Source organism: Odocoileus virginianus, chromosome 23 (assembly GCF_023699985.2).
Source record: "Odocoileus virginianus isolate 20LAN1187 ecotype Illinois chromosome 23, Ovbor_1.2, whole genome shotgun sequence".
NCBI classification, from domain to species: domain Eukaryota; kingdom Metazoa; phylum Chordata; class Mammalia; order Artiodactyla; family Cervidae; genus Odocoileus; species Odocoileus virginianus.
The window spans coordinates 9,472,068-9,490,639 of record NC_069696.1 but is presented as its reverse complement, the minus strand read 5'-3'; the positions used below and the strand labels follow the sequence as shown (position 1 = coordinate 9,490,639).

General features: G+C 52.8%; 1 protein-coding gene across 1 annotated transcript; it reads left to right on the top strand.

The window, feature by feature from the left end:
* Window positions 1–8,117: 8,117 nt before the first annotated feature.
* On the top strand, window positions 8,118–18,504 carry PMM1 (phosphomannomutase 1). Its single transcript, XM_020876912.2, has 8 exons — window positions 8,118–8,625; window positions 11,116–11,233; window positions 12,722–12,798; window positions 12,929–13,020; window positions 13,219–13,318; window positions 16,702–16,777; window positions 17,490–17,605; window positions 17,963–18,504. The coding sequence occupies exons 1-8, from the start codon at window positions 8,539–8,541 to the stop codon at window positions 18,083–18,085; spliced, it is 789 nt and encodes a 262-aa protein (XP_020732571.1). The 5' UTR covers window positions 8,118–8,538; the 3' UTR covers window positions 18,086–18,504.
* The last annotated feature ends 68 nt before the right edge of the window (window positions 18,505–18,572 follow it).

Here is an 18,572-nt window from a genome sequence, read left to right as displayed (position 1 = left end):
CGCTGCGTTTTGATGTGCAAAGACCACTAACTCCAGGTTTGGGGGGCTGCTGCCCCTTCCCCCAACCCCCGGTAGGGCAGAGTCATCCCTGTCCCCATTGGCCAGAGGAGCCCCAAGGGGGCCTCTGACAACCTAGCAACAGCCTCCACCCACTCCATAAACACCACCTTTGAGCACGTGCCATTCAACTTAAGCTCAAGGGACTTATTTACCGTGAAAACAATGTAAGCGCTGCTGGCATTTTGAAAAATGGAGGAAAAAAAACAGTCAACATCCACAGTCTCTCCAACTTCCCACCGGCCCTAAACTGAGAAGAAATTAAAACCAGCAACCAGTCCTGACCTCTTCCGACCTGAGCCTCTTTAAGCCCTTCTCCTTCCCTGCACCCCTCATCTTCCTAACAGCCCAGGGGGGCTGGCAGCATCAGCCTCATTAATAAACGTGGACCAGGCTCAGAGTGGGAGGGGCTGTCTGAGGTCACCTGCTGTGGCGGGGCAGCCCTGTGAACTCTCAATCTGACTGTACACCTACTACGCCCAGGTTGCCTGTCCACGGGGCCAGAACTGCCTACCTACCCTCGGAAGGTCACATTCCAGGGAGGGAAAAAGAGGGTCAACATCTCCTCTATTCATTAACTCAGCAACTGGTGACCTTCTACCAACAATCAGGGTCAGGTGAAAATGTAAGCTTTTAGGGGAACAGAACTGGATGAGAATCCTGCTCTGTTGTGATACTAGGAGATCCTCTTCTCTGGTGTCAGTATCTACCTCTGGAGACTGAGTATAATAAGGGTACCTGCCTCAGAGGGTTCTTGTGAAAGTAACTGAAACACACAAGATAGGAGCTACACTGCCCAGAGCAAACACAGAAATCACTGACCTCCAAACCTCAGCCAATGTCTGGCCCAGAGGAGCCAAGAGCCTTCCTTTCTGAGCAGGATCTGGCCAGGCTGGGTGGGGTCTCAGGCCCCCTGCTTTCAGGCCCGGCTTCCTCTGGTGCTCTGAAAACATCCTTCTGGCCAGACCTCTTGGTCCCAGTTGCCCAACCCTGCTCCTGGCTCTCACTGGGGCCTCCCTTGGGCCCCAATTGAGCACCTGTTGCCAGGAATGAGCCTCCCTCTTAAAGGAACACACCCATGGCCATAAGGCCTACCCCACCTGCTCTTCCTGCATCTGTGCCTCAGGGCAATTCACTAGCCCCCTCTGAGTGTCAGTGGCCTCATCTGTGAAATACATTGTGGTGAACATCCAGGGAGATACTGTGAAAGGGACTTGTAAGGAAACTTGGGTTCACTGCAGATCTACGGTACTGGCTGACTTTTGCTTGTCTTTGGAAAGGTGGATCCCACCCCTGAGAAGAAAAACCTGTCCCGTCCTGTGGGCCCTAGCCTACAGCTTCCAGATCCCAGAGATGGGGGTGGGATGGAGGTATTTGTATTTAGTCCGCTTGCTAGGGCTTCCTTGAGGGCCCAAACAATAAAGTACCTCTTGCAATGCAGGCAGTCAGCAAAAACAAGACCGGGAGCTGACTGTGGCTCAGATCATGAACTCCTTATTGCCAAATTCAGACTTCAGTTGAAGAAAGTGGGGAAAACCTCTAGACCACTCAGGTATGACCTGAATCAAACCCCTTATGACCATACAGTGGAACTGAGAAATAGATGTAAGGGACTAGATCTGATAGACAGAGTGCCTGATGAACTATGGACGGAGGTTCGTGACATTGTACAGGAGACAGGGATCAAGACCATCCCAAGAAAAAGAAATGCAAAAAAGCAAAATGGCTGTCTGAGGAGGCCTTACAAATAGCTGTGAAAAGAAAAGAAGCGAAAAGCAAAGGAGAAAAGGAAAGATACACCCATTTGAATGCAGAGTTCCAAAGAATAGCAAGGAGAGATAAGAAAGCCTTCCTCAGCGATCAATGCAAAGAAATAGAGGAAAACAATAGGATGGGAAAGACAAGAGAAAAACTAGAGATACCAAGGGAACATTTTATGCAAAGATGGGCTCAATAAAGGACAGAAATGGTATGGACCTAACAGAAGCAGAAGATATTAAGAAGAGGTGGCAAGAATACATAGAACTGTACAAAAAAGATCTTCACGACCCAGATAATCACGATGGTGTGATCACTCACCTAGAGCCAGACATTCTGGAATGTGAAGTCAAGTGGGCACTACGAACAAAGCTAGTGGAGGTGATGGAATGCCAGTTGAGCTATTTCAAATCCTGAACGATGATGCTGTGAAAGTGCTGCACTCAATATGTCAGCAAATTTGGAAAACTCAGCAGTGGCCACAGGACTGGAAAAGGTCAGTTTTCATTCCAATCCCAAAGAAAGGCAATGCCAAACAATGTTCAAACTACAACAAAATTGCACTCATCTCACACGCTAGTAAAGTAATGCTCAAAATTCTCTAAGCCAGGCTTCAGCAATATGTGAACTTCCAGGTGTTCAAGCTGGTTTTAGAAAAGGCAGAGGAACCAGAGATCAAATTGCCAACATCCACTGGATCATCAAAAAAACAAGAGAGTTCCAGAAAAACATCTATTTCTGCTTTATTGACTATGCCAAAGACTTTGACTGTGTGGATCACAATAAACTGCAGAAAATTCTGAAAGAGATGGAAATACCAGACCACCTGACCTGCCTCTTGAGAAACCTATATGCAGGTCAGGAAGCAACAGCTAGAACCGGACATGGAACAACAGACTGGTTCCAAATAGGAAAAGGAGTACGTCAAGGCTGTATATTGTCACCCTGCTTATTTAACTTATATGCAGAGTGCATCATGAGAAACGCTGGGCTGGATGAAGCACAAGCTGAAATCAAGATTGCTCGGAGAAATATCAATAACCTCAGATATGCAGATGACACCACCTTCATGGCAGAAAGTGAAGAAGAACTAAAGAACCTCTTGATGAAAGTGAAAGAGGAGAGTGAAAAAGTTGGCTTAAAGCTCAACATTCAGAAAACTAAGATCATGGCATCCAGTCCTGTCACTTCATGGCAAATAGATGGGGAAACAGTGTCAGATTTTATTTTGGCGGGGGGGTGCTCCAAAATCACTGCAGATGGTGACTGCAGCCATGAAATTAAAAGACACTTACTCCTTGGAAGGAAAGTTATGACCAGCCTACACAGCATATCGAAAAGCAGAGACATTACTTTGCCAACAAAGGTCCGTCTAGTCAAGGCTATGGTTTTTCCAGAGGTCATGTATGAATATGAGAGTTGGACTATAAAGAAAGCTGAGCGCAGAAGAATGGATGCTTTTGAACTGTGGTGTTGGAGAAGACTCTTGAGAGTGCCTTGGACTGCATGGAGATCCAACCAGTCCATCCTAAAGGAGACCAGTCCTGGGTGTTCATTGGTAGGACTGATGCTGAAGCTGAAATTCCAGTACTTTGGCCACCTGATGCAAAGAGCTGACTCATTGGAAAAGACCCTGATGCTGGGAAAGATTGAGGGCAGGAGGAGAAGGGGACAACAGAGGATGAGATGGTTGGATGGCATCACCGACTCAATGTACATGAGTTTGAGTAAACTCCGGGAGTTGGTGATGGACAGGGAGGCCTGGCATGCTGCAGTTCATGGGGTCGCAAAGAGTTGGACATGACTGAGCAACTGAACTGAACAGAACTGCAACGCAGGAGACGAGGGTTCAATCTCTGGGTGGGAAATATCCCCTGGAGAAGGAAATGGCAATCCACTCCAGTATTCTTGCCTGGAAAATCCCATGGACAGAGGAGCTTGGCCATGAGTGTCATAAAGAATCAGACATGACTGAGCATATGATGGATATTATAGGAATTCTTTTTTTTTTCTTACTTTTTTTTTTGCTCAGCTTTATAGTTTTGAGCTCTATGTAGCTGATACATGAGGGCTAATTCATTTCTTTTAATTGTTATTTTGTATAGCATCGTAGGAATATATCACAATTTATGCATCTCTCTTGCCCATATATCTTCATTTTTTTAACTGATATCATAGTACATATTACTTTGTAACATCTGTTTTTAACTTATTTTATTTGGCTGCACTGGGTCTTAGTTGCAGCATGTCAGATCTAGTTCCCTGACCAGGAATCAAACCCAGGCCCCCTCCATTGGGAGCACAGAGTCTTAGCCACTGGATCACCAGGGAAGTCCCTATACGAATTCTTAAGCGAAGGAACAGGTACTGACAGTGAGATATTAGAGACTGATCTAGGCAGTTCCAGCCCCATGCCTGTACCAGCCCCTTGGTAGATCCTGGGAGGGGTCTTGGGCCCTGGGAACACCCAGAGTCCCAGAGACCAGATCTAGAAGGAACAGGAAGTGCAGAAAAAAAGAGTTCAGTCTTCCCTTCCTCGGAGAGGGGTCCATTTGCTATCTGCATCCAACAGAAAACAAAAGCTTCCTGGGACTTCCCCAGCAGTCCCGAGGTTAAGCCTCCTTGCTTCCAGGGATCTCTGGTCAGGGAACTAAGATCTCACATGTCCTGTGTGTGCTTAGTCACCTCAGTCCTACAGTGTGACTCAAAAAAAAAAAAAAAGCAGAGTTCTGGTTTTGTTCCCTGCAGTGTTGCTGGGACCCAAAATGGTGTCTGGCCCAACATGTTGTTTAATGACTAAAACAAACACTGCGGAAGGGCCTGGAAAGAAAGATTTTTCCTTTTGCCTCTCTCTTATGGCTCCTTTGTTGCAGTTGATTAGTCCCTAAGTCATGTCTTTGGCTCTTGAGCAACCCCATGGACTGGGCCCGCCAGGTTCCTCTGTCCCTAGGATTTCCCAGGCAAGAATACTGGACTAGGTAGCCATTTCCTTCTCTAGGGGATCTTCCCAACCTAGGGATCGAACCTGCATCTCCTGCATTGGCAGGCAGGTTCTTTACTACTGAGCCAGCTGGGAAGCCTCTGGAAGGGATATGTTAATCTCTTCTTTTCACAGGTGGGCAGGGTCAGATAATCTGCCTGTGAGCTAAACAAAGGCACTGTAGTTTAACAGGACTTCCCTTGTGGCTCAGCTGGTAAAGAATCTGCCTGCAATGAGGAAGACCTGGTTTCCATCCGTGAGTTGGGAAGATCCCCTGGAGAAGGGAAAGGCTACCCACTCTAGTATTCCTAACTGGAAAATACCATGAACGGAGGAGCCTCGCAGACTACAGTACATGGGGTTGCAAAGAGTCAGACACGACTGAGCCACTCCACTTTGCTTTGCTTTAGTTTAACAGTCAGGCAGAGGGGCAGGGTCCTCTGTGACAGGCTATTATGTATGATTATAGTAACAGCAATGAACAGCAAGTCAAAAGAAACAGTTCCAACATAGAGTCAGATATGGTATTCTCTGCAACAGGATGGCAGGCAACACTGCCTGACCACAACGGTCCACAGTCCTAACAGGCCAGGATTACATCCTCATTTATGTAGATGAAGAAACAGAGGCCCAGCAAAGGAAGGTGACCTGTCCAAGACCCTAAGTTGTCAGACACCTGACTGCAGTTCTCCGGGCTCCGCCTCCAGGGGTCTCCCCAGGGTACCACAGCAACCAAGACTGGAAAGCAAACCGGTCCATCAAAAGCATCTACTCAGAGGAGCGTGGATGTGCTTCAGTAAGAAAGAAGAATGAGTTTTTCTCTTTCCCTTTCCTGAGAAGGAAGAAGATAGAGAACAGTGAGCAGCCCGAACATTCCTGGTTGGTTTTCCACTTTCTGTACTCGGTCACTTCAATCACGCCCCACTTTTTGCGACCCCATGGACTGTAGCCATGGACTCTGTCCACGGGATTCTCCAGGCAAGAATACTGGAGAGGGTTGCCAATTCTTTCTCCAGGGGAGTCTTCCCGATTGGACCGAGTCTCCAGCGTCTCCTGCATTGCAAGCAGATTCTTCACTGAGCCGTCAGGGAAGCCCTGTTTTTTTAACTGCTCCTAACTCTGCATGTCTATACCTAAGCTTGCTTTTCTGCTTCCTAACTCTATAGGAGCTACAGTCCATACCTATTTTTCCTTTGACTCTATGCTAAATACACCCAGTATCTGGTGTTTATTCTTACAACACCCTTCCCTTTGTAGTTACTATCAGAAAGAAGGTCGCAGAGCCAGACTCAATTATTGAATTACTGACAGCCAGTCTATGACTGTCTTTGAAACAATGCAAGAGGAAGAAATCAAGATCCTAATACCTTTGTTCCTCATCACCGGCTCCTGACTGTGAGTCCTTATCTTATATAAGCCCCGAGACTCGTCATGAAGCGGGGGAACAGTTCTTGAGGCATTAGCCCACTGTATTCCCCTCTCCACTGGATGAGAATTAAAGCCACCTTTCTATTTCCTCTGAACTCTGTAATTTTTATTCTGCTTCAGTAGGCAGAGAAAGCCAAGATTTTGGCCAGCAACAGATGCATGTGTCTCAGTATGACCAAAACGACCAGAGGAGATCACAGGTATCAGGGTAAAGATTGTGGATGTAGCAAAAATGCGTGCCTACCCAGGCAACCCATGGGAATGCAGAGGGAATTGGAGGTGGGCCTTTGATTCTGGCTTCTAAAAGTAAAGTCGTTCAGTCGTGCCTGACTCTTTGCGACCCCACGGACTGTAGCCTACCAGGATCCTCTGTCCATGGGATTTTCCAGGCAAGAGTACTGGAGTGGATTACCATTTCCTTCTCCAGGGGATCTTCCCGACCCAGGGATCAAACTCGGGTCCCCCTCATTGCAGACAGACGCTTTACCGTCTGAGCCATCAGGAAGCCCTTCTAAGGCGGAAACAAAGAATCTTAGGAGAAAGCTAGGGCTTTCTCCAGGAGGAGAAAGGACTTCGAAATTTGCCATAAAACCAACATCCAGAGATGGCCTACTCTGTGGGCTCTTTCATATTTACTGTTTTCATGAGCAAAGCAACCCTACAAAACAGGTGGTGTTCTTCCCATTTTACAGATGGAAACACATCTGTAAAAGCCTCAGAGAGGTCAAGTAACTTGTCCAAAGTCACGTGGACGGTGAACCTGGGAAGACAACCTAGAACGGACTCCAAAGTCAACATAATGGTTAAATAGTTGTGAATAGAGAGGGGTCCAAGAAGTTTCCTTTTTTCATATGTACACTTTTTTTTTTTTTTTGGCAGCGCAGCGCCTGGCATGCAGGGAATCCTAGTTCTCCAACCAGGGATGGAACCTGTGCTCCCTGCAGTGAAAGCCTGAAGTCTTAACCTCTGGACAGCCAGGGAAGTTGCCATAAAGGTTTCTTAAAGAAAGTAAACCATTAGCTACGCCTTATGGGGGTGGACGGGATTCCCTGGTGGCTCAGACGGTAAAAGCATCTGTTTGCAATGCAAGAGACCCAGGTTCGATCCCTGGGTAGGGAAGATCCCCTGGAGAAGGAAATGGCAACCCACTCCAGTATTCTTGCCTGGAAAATTTCCATGGATGGAGGAACCTCGTAGGCCACAGTCCATCGGGTCACAAAGAGTCAGGCACGACTGAACGATTTCACTTCACTTCACTTCATGGGACCTTACTACCCTGTGGCTCAGACGGTAAAGCGTCTGCCTGCAATGCAGGGAGACCCGGCTTCGATCTCTGGGTCGGGAAGATCCCCTGGAGAAGGAAATGGCAACCCACTCCAGTACTCTTGCCTGGAGAATTCCATGGACTGAGGAGCCTGGTGGGCTACAGTCCATGGAGCCGAAAAAGAGTCAGACACGACTGAGCGACTTCACTTTTCAGTTTCACTTTCATGGTGAACAGAATGGAATGGGTGGACAGAATGATAGCTGGAGAAGTAAGGGTCAGGGAAGGCCATTTGGCAAAGTCCAGAGCCTTGAGCAAAGGCCATCAGATTTTTTTTTTTTCATCAGATTTCTTAAAGCTGGAGATCTGTAGGTCAAAGGCATTAGGAGGGAGCGGGTGAACCCCAGAGGCACTGATCGCCCTGGGGTGAGTGGCGGACTGGGCGGAGCGGGGCTGGGCAGGGGCAGTCCTAGAAGGAGGGGGCGGGGCGCTTAGCCCCGCCCTCGCCCGCGGACTCTGCACTGCGGGCTCGAGGCCCCGCCCCCGTCCCCGTCCCGCCCCCACTTGCTGTCGGAACCATCCCACCAAGGGCCAACGCTGGCCCCGCCCCTCACTTCCGGGTTCCATCCCTCACTTCCGGGCCGAGGCCCAGGTCCGCCGCCGGTTCGGCTTGGTAGAATCCGAGGGAAGCCGGTCTGTGCTGCAGACCTCTTTTTAGGGGTCCGCAAAGAGTCGGACACGACAGAGCGACTGAACTAACTGAACTGAGGAAACCTGCGAGTTCCTCCCGATGCCATGGCCCTTCTCCATCTGTTGCCATCAGAATTCTCGTCCTAAATCAGCGCAGGCCTGGTGTCGGCCGCATCTGGGCCACGCCCCCTCGCCGGGGCCACTCCCCGATCACGCCCCTTCCCAGTTTGGCGCTCTCAGACCTGCCCGCTGGCTCTGTCCCTTAGGCCCCGCCCTTTAGGCCCCGCCCCATCTGTCCTCTATCCGGAGCGGCTCCTGCGGCCCCAGCCTTCGTCTCAGCCGGGCTCCGGGAACTGCAACCATGGCCGTCACCGCTGAGGGCGCCCGCAGGAAGGAGCGCGTCCTCTGCCTGTTTGACGTGGACGGGACCCTCACGCCGGCTCGCCAGGTAGGACCCCACTCGTTCAGAAGATCCCGTCGGGGGTGTAACTCGGACACCCAGAAGCCGAATGAGTGACTTGCAGCGGCGTGATCCCAGACAACCCGGGACCGTGCGTGGGCTGCCGCAGCACCGGCTCCTGACACCCCAGGGCTGACCGCTGGAAATGGGCCCTCCTGATTCCCCACGTCACAGCCCACACCCCCCCGCCGAGCATCCACGCCCACGTTCTCTGCATGGGTGCGAGGGGGATGGGTCGGATTCCGGGGGGAAGAAGCTGCGAGCAGCGCCTAATCCCCTCCCCCGCCAGGTCTGCCTCGGGACACCCCCCCCCCCGCCCCCGTCTCCCTAGCCTTGGTTCCCACCCCCAGTTCAGCCCTAGGTCACACCAGTAGCCCAGAGCTGGCGTCTGAACCTTGGGTTTCCATACAGGGCAGCGCACCTAAGCGTTAAGAGTCCCGATCGGTGGGCGCAAGGGGGGTCTCGGAGCCATCCCTTTGCAAAATCAGGCTGGCCTGCATTTAGTTTCTCAAGACCCTTCCCTTTCTCTCCCACCTCCATTCTCCTCCTTTCCAAGGAGGGAGGACTTCTGTACCATTCAGGCTGAGTTTGGGGGCTTCTTCCTCCTGGAGGTGAGGAGTCGGGGGCTGGTCTGGTCTCCCTGGGGATGTTGTGGTACAGGGTGGGTGGGAGTGCGGTTTTCTTTCTAAAAGCACCTCTCCGGGTTGATGCTCCAACCTCTGCTCCACACCTAGTTTTTCTCCCTTTGGCTCTAACTCAGGATGAGACCCCCCCCACCCCCAACCCCAGCTGGGTGCATGGATAAGCAGGCCTCTTTCTTGCCCTCCAGTCTGGGTCCACCAGGACCTATTGAGGGATCTCTTAGAGCAGGAGCCACTAGGTCTGGATGGCAAGGCAGGGGCTTAGCATCCCCTCCCCTGAATGAGGGCCCTGGGGGCACAGGAAGCAGTCTGGCCACCTTGCCCTCCCACGGCTCTCAGGCCTAAACAAGACTAGAGTGTCAATGCTGTCCATCCACCTAGATCTGTCCATAGTACATTTTAAGTTAATTTTTAATTGTACGCATATTCACAAACACATTCTCTTGTAAAGAATGAAAACGTAACCGAGAAGGGTAAAGTCCCTTCTGACTAGTCAGGATTGTGGCCCAGCCCCATCCCCAAAGTCGTGAATTTGTGTGTGTGTGTGTGTTTGTTTTTAGCAACTGGTATCATACTGTGTGTGCCCATCTGCAATTTGCTTTTAAAAAAAAATATTCAATATCATAATTTTTTTTAATAATTAATTTGGCTGCACCAGGTCTTAGTTGCAGCACATGGAATCTTCGATCTTCACTGCAGCATACAGGATCTGGTTCCCTGAACCCGGAATCAAACCTGGGCCGCCTGCATTGGGAGCTCGGTGTCTTACCCCCTGGGCCACCAGGGAAGTTCCTGCAACTTGCTTGTAACCATTAACAGCGTGTTTTGGCACTCTCTCATGTTGGAAACACAATCCTGCCTTATTCTGTGCAAGCACAGTATAGAATTTCAGAGCAGCTGTGTGCCATTCTCCAATTGATTAAGTTATTTGCAGTTTTTCACTGTTATAAACCATCCCAGTGAACATATACACCTGGGCAATTCTGGGTGACAGAGTCCTGGCATGTAAAGTTTTACTAGATCGTGCCAGATTACCCTCCAAGTGGCTATACCAATTTACACTCTGACCAGCAACATCTGAGTGTGTTTCTCCTATGTCCACCCTAGATAGTGTCAGCTTTGAGTAACAAGGACTGAAACTTATTAGTTTACGTTTCCTTGGAGGGACATTTTTTCAAGTGATTAGTTGCTAGTTGTTTTTGTTTTATTTATTTATTTTTTTATTTTCACTGTGCTGGGTCTTCCTTGCTGTGAGTGAGGGCTTCCTCTGGTTGCAGAGAGCAGGGGTACTCTTCTTTGCAGGTGCTTGGGCTTCTCTTTGTGGGGCCTTCTCTTGTTGTGAACACACGCCCTCAGGCTTCAGTAGTTGCAGGTCCCTGGCCCTAGAGCACAGGCTCAGTAGTTGTGGCTCACTGGCTTAGTTACTCCACGGCATATAGGATATTCCTGGGTCAGGGAACGAACCTCCGTCTCCTACATTGGCAGGTAGATCCTCTGCCCCTGAGCCACCAGGGAAGCCCCAGTTGCTAGTTGTTTTTCCAAGCACTGTCTCATTTAATCCTCAACAGTGACCCTTTCCAGGTTCTACTGTGATCCCCATTTTATAGATGGGACAACTAAGGCAAAGGCAAAGCCATTTGCTCAGGTCATCCTGATATTGAGGAACTTGAACCAGAGTTTGAACCCAAGCGCTTCTAATTTGGAGATCTGGGTTCTGAACCCTGACTGGCCCCAGATCTGGGTGGAAGATGGGCTCCCAGGACTCTGAGCCCAGAGTGAGGGCTGGGTGGAGGGCCCAGACGTGCCAATGAAATCTGTGCTTCCCTGCCCCCTGCAGAAAATCGACCCAGAGGTGGCTGCCTTCTTGCAAAAGTTGCGAAGTAGGGTACAAATTGGTGTGGTGGGCGGCTCTGACTACTCGAAAATTGCTGAGCAGCTGGGAGAGGGGGATGAAGGTAAGAGGAGAGGCCAGAACCAATTCCACAGTTCGGTGGTGGGGGTGGAGGGTGTGGGGAGTTTGGGAGACCCCTGGAGCAATGAGCCTTCAAAGACCCAGTCCTGCTTCTACGGGGCAAAGGAAGCAGAGTGAACAGGCAGGTGTTTGCTCCGGGGATTTAACAAACATTTGCTGAACACCTACTATGTGCCAGGCCTCCCTGGTGGCTCAGAAGATAAAGAATCTGCCTGCAATGTGGGAGACCTTGGTTCAATCCCTGGGTCAGAAAGATCCCCTGGGGAAGGGAATGGTATTCTTGCCTGGAGAATTCCATGGACAGAGGATCCTGGTAGGCTACAGTCTGTGGGGTCGCAAAAAGTCGGACACAACTGAGTGACGAAACCTCAACACTTACTATATGCCAGGCACTGTGCTGACTTTGGAGAAACAGCAGGGAACAAAGCAGGCAGAATCTAGCCCTTACATAGTTTCCTTTCTCAGTTCTCCCTGCTGAGTTTTTATTTCCTCATCTTTAAAATGGGCCTAATCAGTAACAGCTACCACAGGTTGAAAATGACCTTGTATTAACTTCCTTTCATTTAATCCTCACAACTATGCTTTAGGGTGGGTATGATTATCTCATTTAACAGAGGAGGATTCTAAAATCATCCTGGCAGTTCTGTGGACCTAGAGACTTCCTCAACTTTTCCCCACGGGTGAAAGTGTTAGTTGCTCAGTCGTGTCCGACTCTTTATGACCCCACAGACTGTAGCCCGCCTGGCTCCTCTGTCCATGGAATTCTCTAGGTGAACATACTGGAGTAGGTTGCCATTTCCTTCTTCAGGGCGTCTTCCCGACCCTGGTATTGAACCTGGGTCTGCTGCATTGCAGGTGAATTCTTTACCATCTGAGCCATCAGGGAAGCCCCCTTTCCCCAACCCCTTGTCTATTTTATCAGCAAGTCCAAAAATGTCTCCCCATGTCCAGGTCTCCTGTATCCACGTCTCTGTCACCCCACCATCATCCAGGTTCTCTCCCCCTTACCTGGCCCCGTAGCAGCCTCCTGACTGTGGTTCAGCCACTTCTTGGTGGCAGTCAGTCAAAAACTGCCCCCGTGCAGCCAGCCTCGATGGCACAGTGATGGAAGTTGTAAAACAAAAGTTCCTGTACCAAGGGCCTATGGGAATGCAGGGCAGAAATGATGTCCTCTGCCAGGAAGTCCTGGGGGACTTCCAGAGGGGGGAACTGGATCTTGGAGAAGTGAAGTGGGAGGGCATCCTAGGCAGAAGGAGCTGCAGGAGGGAAGGCCCAGGGGTGTGCTGGGCTTGTGTGCATCTTTGGAAAAAAACCAAGTTGCGAAGGCGAGGAGGCTGGAAAAGCAGGTTGGGGATGGGACAAGGGTGCTTTGAATGCCAAACCAAGGAGTGTGGGTTTCACCTCTCTCCTTGGCTCTGGGTATCTGGTCTCACACTCTGTCTTTCCCCCTGGCCTCTACGTGGACCTGAAGTTATCGAGAAGTTTGATTATGTGTTTGCTGAGAATGGGACGGTGCAGTATAAGCATGGACGGCTGCTCTCCAAGCAGGTCAGTCCTCCTGCCTCTTCCCCTGGGTCTTGGGACGCTTTTCCACAGTGGAACAGTCCCTGGGTGCCTTCTGTCCTGGGGGGAGGGGCCCCGTGCCCACCACCCTCAGAGCCCTGTGTCCCTTGCCCAGACCATCCAGAACCACCTGGGGGAAGAGCTCCTGCAGGACTTGATCAACTTCTGCCTCCGCTACATGGCCCTCCTTAGACTGCCCAAGAAGCGGTGAGAGCCCGCCCCTCCTGGGCACTCCCCCGGCGGGAGGGTGGTAGGCACAGGGTCTCGCAGATGGGCCCTGACCTGTCCAGGGGTGGATGCGTGTCCCCCGTGAAGTCCCAGTGGGTCTGGATTTGAATTCAGGGTCCTTCTCCTTCTCTCTGGCTCCCCCTCCCCGCCCCTCCACCCACCCCCCCTCGCCCCCAGTGGGACCTTCATCGAGTTCCGGAACGGCATGCTGAACATCTCGCCTATCGGCCGGAGTTGCACCCTGGAGGAGCGAATCGAGTTCTCCGAACTGGACAAGGTGCCACCACCCACTGTCCGCCATAGTCTTTAGGACCTCAGTCACTCGACCTCTCTGAGCCTTTATTTTCTCTTCCGTGAAAAGGATTGGTGGTGGCAGGCTGTTCTGATTTGACCGGTACCCTTTTGGACACCTGCTCTGTGCCACTGTTGTTGGCACTTCTGTGTCTTCCTGGCACTGCTGGCTCGGTGACCGCCCTTGGCGACCAGCGCCACCAGCTACTCACCTGAGGCGACACCTGGGGCATCCCTTCCACCTTCCCACCCCCATAGAGACCAACAGTAATTCCTGGGGTTTCAACCTCCCATCTGTTCCCCAGCAGCACCGCTGAGAACCTTCTGAAGCACATCTGGCTGCCCTGCTTAACAGTCCTTCCACGGGCCCGCTGGCCAACCTCCCATGGTCTCTGGAGCCCTGAGGGGTCTGCCTGGCTCAGACTCCGTCTCCCTGTGCGTCTGTCTCTGGAACACACCGAGATCTCTGTCACCTTTGGGTGCACTGCCCCCGCTGACCTTGACTTGGATTTTGCTCATCACTCCCTGCCCTCAGCTCTCAGGGATGGAGGCTGTCCCCCAGGCCTTTTCATATCAGCCCATCTCTGACCTTCCCGCTGGCTGCCCTTTTTCAACTATATTTATTGGCTGCCTCGGGTCTTACTCCCAACATGTGGGATCTAGTTCCCTGACCGGGGGTGGCACCCACGTCCCCTGCATTGCAAGGTGCATTGTCAGCCACTGGATCGCCAGGGAAGTGCCCTGACCTGCCCTTCTGCTCTCCCCTTTGCTGTCTCTGCCGCAACCATGTCCTCCCTGCTAATTCTAGAGACAGCAGACTATCTCCTACTTCCGGGCTGTGTCTTCTCACCTCCATCACATCTGCTCAAGTGTCACCTCTGTGTCACCTTCCCTAAGCATGACACTTAACCCAGCACCCCCTTGTACTTCCTGCTACTTCTTCCCAAGCAGCCTTCACCACCCACTAATCCAGTGCATCACCTATTTTTAAATCTTGATTATCTGTCTCCTTCACCAAAGCTCTAAGCTCCTTAAGGGCACGGATTCCTGTGGCTGTTGGCTGCTAGATCCATGGGCCCAGCATATGCCTGACAAAAGTGCTCGAGACATACTTTTTGAATGAAATTGATGATGTTATCCCCATTTTATGAATGAAGAAATTGAGGCTCAGAGAGAGGAAGTGACTTGCCCAGGGTTATGTAGGGAATGAGTTGCAGCCTAAAGATTTGAACTTGGGCTTCTGGTCGCTTCCTTCTGATGTTTCTCAGAGACTGGGTGGGACTTGGTGACAACTCCCAGCTTATCCAGCTGGGATAAGGGCCCCATTTCTGCCCTGGGCCCCAAGGCCCACAGGCAGTGCCTGCGGGCATGGAGACTTCCTTGTTGGAGTGGGTGATTAACCTCTGGCCAAGAACCTCCTCCCACACACATATTGAGAGGTGGCCCTTTCTCGGGCCACCCAGGTTTCCCATCCCAGCTCCACCTCCTACTTGCCCAGCAACCTGGAAAAGTGGCTTCTCTGCTGCATGCCTCTGTTTTCTCACCTATAAAGTGGGGATGATCACAGTTCCCATCTCATGAGATGGAACACGCTGACTCTTCCCACAGCCCCCAGGGTCTTCTCTTGTGTTTTGGGTCTGGTTCTGCCCTCTTCTGATACTGGAGAGGGATATGAACCTTCTGATCTGTGTGCCTTTCACCAACACAGATCTAATACTAATGTTTTACCTTCCTTCAGCCCCTCAGACCCTGAGGACAGGTAGTCTGCCTCCTTAGCTGAGAACACTGAGGCCAGAGAGCACGTGAGCCAGCCGGAGAACACAGTGCTGGTCTCTGCCAAGGCTGGACTTGGCACGTGGAGCTGTCCGGTGGCCAGCCTGGTTCTCTGGAGACAGACAGTGCAGCTGCCCTGGACCATTTATTCTGGGCTTGGGGCACCCTTAGCTCTAACACTGGAGCCACAGAGTGGCCTCTGATAGGGGCTGGCCTCCCTGGGAAGCCAAGGCTTTCTGGGAAGGTTATACCCTCATCTCTGCTCCCATGAGAGGCCATCAGGGGTCATTCAATACACCTCTTATCCTTAAGCCCAGGAAACCGACTCAGAGTCACAGCCAGGAGGCACAGCAGCTGGGCCTGGGACCTGGGCAGCCTGCCTTTATCTCTCGTGCTCCCTGAACCACATTTTCAGGCTCCAAACCACTGGCTGCCACCTGCCTCTCCCCCCTTTCTAGTCCTACCCATCACTGACTGCCTGCAGTGCAGACCTGGGAGCCTTAACCCCCATACTCTGAAATCCTCAGCAGCTCTTGTTTCCCTGGGATGTGTCCAAGCTCCCTAGCCTGGCTTCCAGGCCCTTTGTGAGGTGATCATCCTGCCGAGCTCTCGAAGTGGCCAGATGGGGACCGCCCGCCTCGGTGCCTTGGCCACAGTGAGCCTGTCGTCTGCTCCCGCGGCCATGGCCCCCATCAGCTCAGCAGCTAAGGTGCTCCCCTCCAGGCCCACTGTGGCTGTTCCCCTCTGTAGCCCCAGCAAGGCCAGGCTGGGGAATCCCTGGGCTGGTGAGTGAATGTCCCCTTCTTGGTGGTCGTAGATATGCTGCAGACTTCCAAGGTCCCGCCCAGAGGGGTAGGGGCGAGGGACTTCTGGGCACCACTGTGTCCCCTGGGGCCGGGAGCATGTGGGAGGTGCTCAGTGAAGGCACATTGCTGCATGGTGGGTGCTGTGATCGTCCCCGCCTCCTGCTGACTTCTTTGCCCGCTGCCACTTCCCACATAGCTAAGTCGGTAAAGAATCTGCCTACAATGTGGGAGACCTTGGTTTGATCCCTGGGTCAGGATGATCCCCTGGAGAAGGGAATGGCAACCCACTCCAGTACTCTTGCCTGGAGGATCCCATGGACAGAGGAACCTGGCGGGCTACAGCTCATGCGGTCACAAAGAGTCGGACACGACTTAGCCTCTAAACCACCAGTGCCACTTACTCACAGGTCTCTGCATGCTCTTGGCTCTTCACACTGTGAGCCGTGGCTGGGCTGGGCAGAGCTGACAGGGCTGAGCTCCGCCCTGAGGTGGACGCTGTGACTCAGGACTCAGACTGTCCCATCCCCTCAGCCCTCTTCCTTGCCTCTGCTCCAAGACCTCCTTCAGGCTATCCTGCCTGAATTCTGCTAGCACACCTGGCCCTGCCGCTGAGGCTGGGTGACCCTGAACAAGGCATCGGCCCTCTCTGAGCCTCAGTTTCCTCATCTGTAAATTGGGGGTCATGACCTCCACCTGGCAGACTCAGTGAGCTCACAGGCACTGTCTGCCCAGCCCAGGGCCCAGCACACACAGCCCCCTGAACCTCACTCTGCTCCCTCCCCTTCTGCAGAAGGAGAAGATCCGGGAGAAGTTCGTGGAAGCCCTGAAAACCGAGTTTGCCGGCAAAGGACTGAGATTCTCTCGTGGTACGTCCACCCCGTGGAGGGCCTGAGAGGTCTGCCACGCAAGCCCACCCCAGGGCCTCACTGCCAAGGCCAGGCTGCACCCCGAGCAGCTTCAGAAACCCTTCCCAGTCCCCCAGGTGCAGCAAGGGCAGGCTGAGCCCACACAGGCAGGGACCCCAGCCCCCAAAGCTTCCCCTAAACCCAGGGAACCCTCACCGCCACCTCCCCCTATAGTCCATTCCCTACAGTGGTCAGAGGGAGCCTTATGGACATACAGCCCCTGTCACACCCCTGCTTAGAGCCCTTCCAAGGCTCTTTTTGTCTCCTAATGAAACCCGCCCCCTGCACCCCAGGCCCTGCATGCCCCTTCTCTGCCCTGAGGATTGTATGGCTCCCGGGCAGCTGCCACTCTGGCTGAGGTCTCAGCTCGGTGTCACCTTCTTGGAGAGCTGTCCCCAGACCACACCAGCTGGGGAGCTTCCCTACCCCTCCACCCCCGACCCCTGCCATTGACTTACAGGAGCTGAGAGGTGGTCTGGTCACTTACCCTCCTCCCACCTGGATTGTAACCCTGTGAGGATCCTGAGCCTGTCCATGCCCTGTGCCTGCTGCTCAGTAGGCAGTTAGGCGTTGTTGAAATGAATGAACGAATGAATGAAGGGCCTTGCCCAAGGCCCCATGAGCCGCCTCTCTGCTTACCTTGTCTACCCGCCCCTCCCCCCACACCCTGCAGGAGGCATGATCAGCTTTGATGTCTTCCCCGAGGGCTGGGACAAGCGCTACTGCCTGGACAGCCTGGACCAGGACTGCTTCGACACCATCCATTTCTTTGGGAATGAGACTGGCCCTGTAAGTGTGCCTCAGGCTCGGCCCAGGTCCTCCTACCCGCCCGGATCAGGGCCAGGACATGGGATGATGGGACAGACCCCTTGGAAAACTCCCAGAAAGTAGTCGGTGTTCACCAGCCCCATTATACGGATTGGAAGGCTGGGACCCAGAGCTGGTCGGACACTTGCCCCATGTCACACAGCAAGTCAGGGCCGATATAGTGAAGGAGGTGGGCCTCCTGGCAGTTCTGAGGAGGGCCAGAGGAACAGTGTGGGGAAGGGACCCCAGGCCAGGGTGGGCATTGGGCCCTAAACCTGGGAGCCTCCTCCAAGCACCACGTGTGTACACCTGCCTTCACTGCCCTTCCTCCATGTGCAGGGCGGGAACGACTTTGAGATCTACACCGACCCCCGGACGGTCGGCCACAGCGTGGTGTCGCCGCAGGACACGGTACAACGATGCCGCGAGCTCTTTTTCCCAGAGACAGCCCACGAGGCGTGACCAGGGCCCACACCTGCCCCTCAGGACTTCCAGGGAGCTCTGCCTACTCCTGAGAGAGCCCCTGGCCCTGGCGTTGGGGGGTGCCGAGGCGCCTCCTCTGGCCCAGGACCCCTGCCTTGTGTTAGCTACTGAAGGCCCAGCTCTGTGGGCCCGGGGTCTGTGTGGATGGCCACCCGCAGCCGGTCAGCTCCTGGTGGGCCTGGCTTCCGTCCTCCAGCCTGATCCGATGGCCCTGGCTGCAGCTGCTGCCCGGATTCTTGGCAGAATAGGTTTCTGTCTACGCGGGACGAGTGTGCAAGTGTTGGTACAAGATTGAGCCTGCCCTGCCTGCCTGCCTGCCCTCCGTGGGGTGCAGAGCAGTGGGGACCATGCACATTCGTGAGAACTTTATCTCATGGATATTAAACCCTGTGGAGCGCAATATGAAGTCCGAGTGGCTAATTGGCCCAGTCACAGACACTGTTCCAGCCTCCCACTTGGCAGATGA

Excerpts from the sequence above, each read along its gene's own strand:
- PMM1 (XM_020876912.2), top strand. The coding sequence starts at position 8,539 with ATGGCCGTCACCGCTGAGGGCGCCCGCAGGAAGGAGCGCGTCCTCTGC. Across the intron at positions 12,799-12,928 it reads GACGGCTGCTCTCCAAGCAG|ACCATCCAGAACCACCTGGG; the intron begins GTCAGTCCTCCT and ends TCCCTTGCCCAG. Across the intron at positions 13,021-13,218 it reads CTTAGACTGCCCAAGAAGCG|TGGGACCTTCATCGAGTTCC; the intron begins GTGAGAGCCCGC and ends CCTCGCCCCCAG.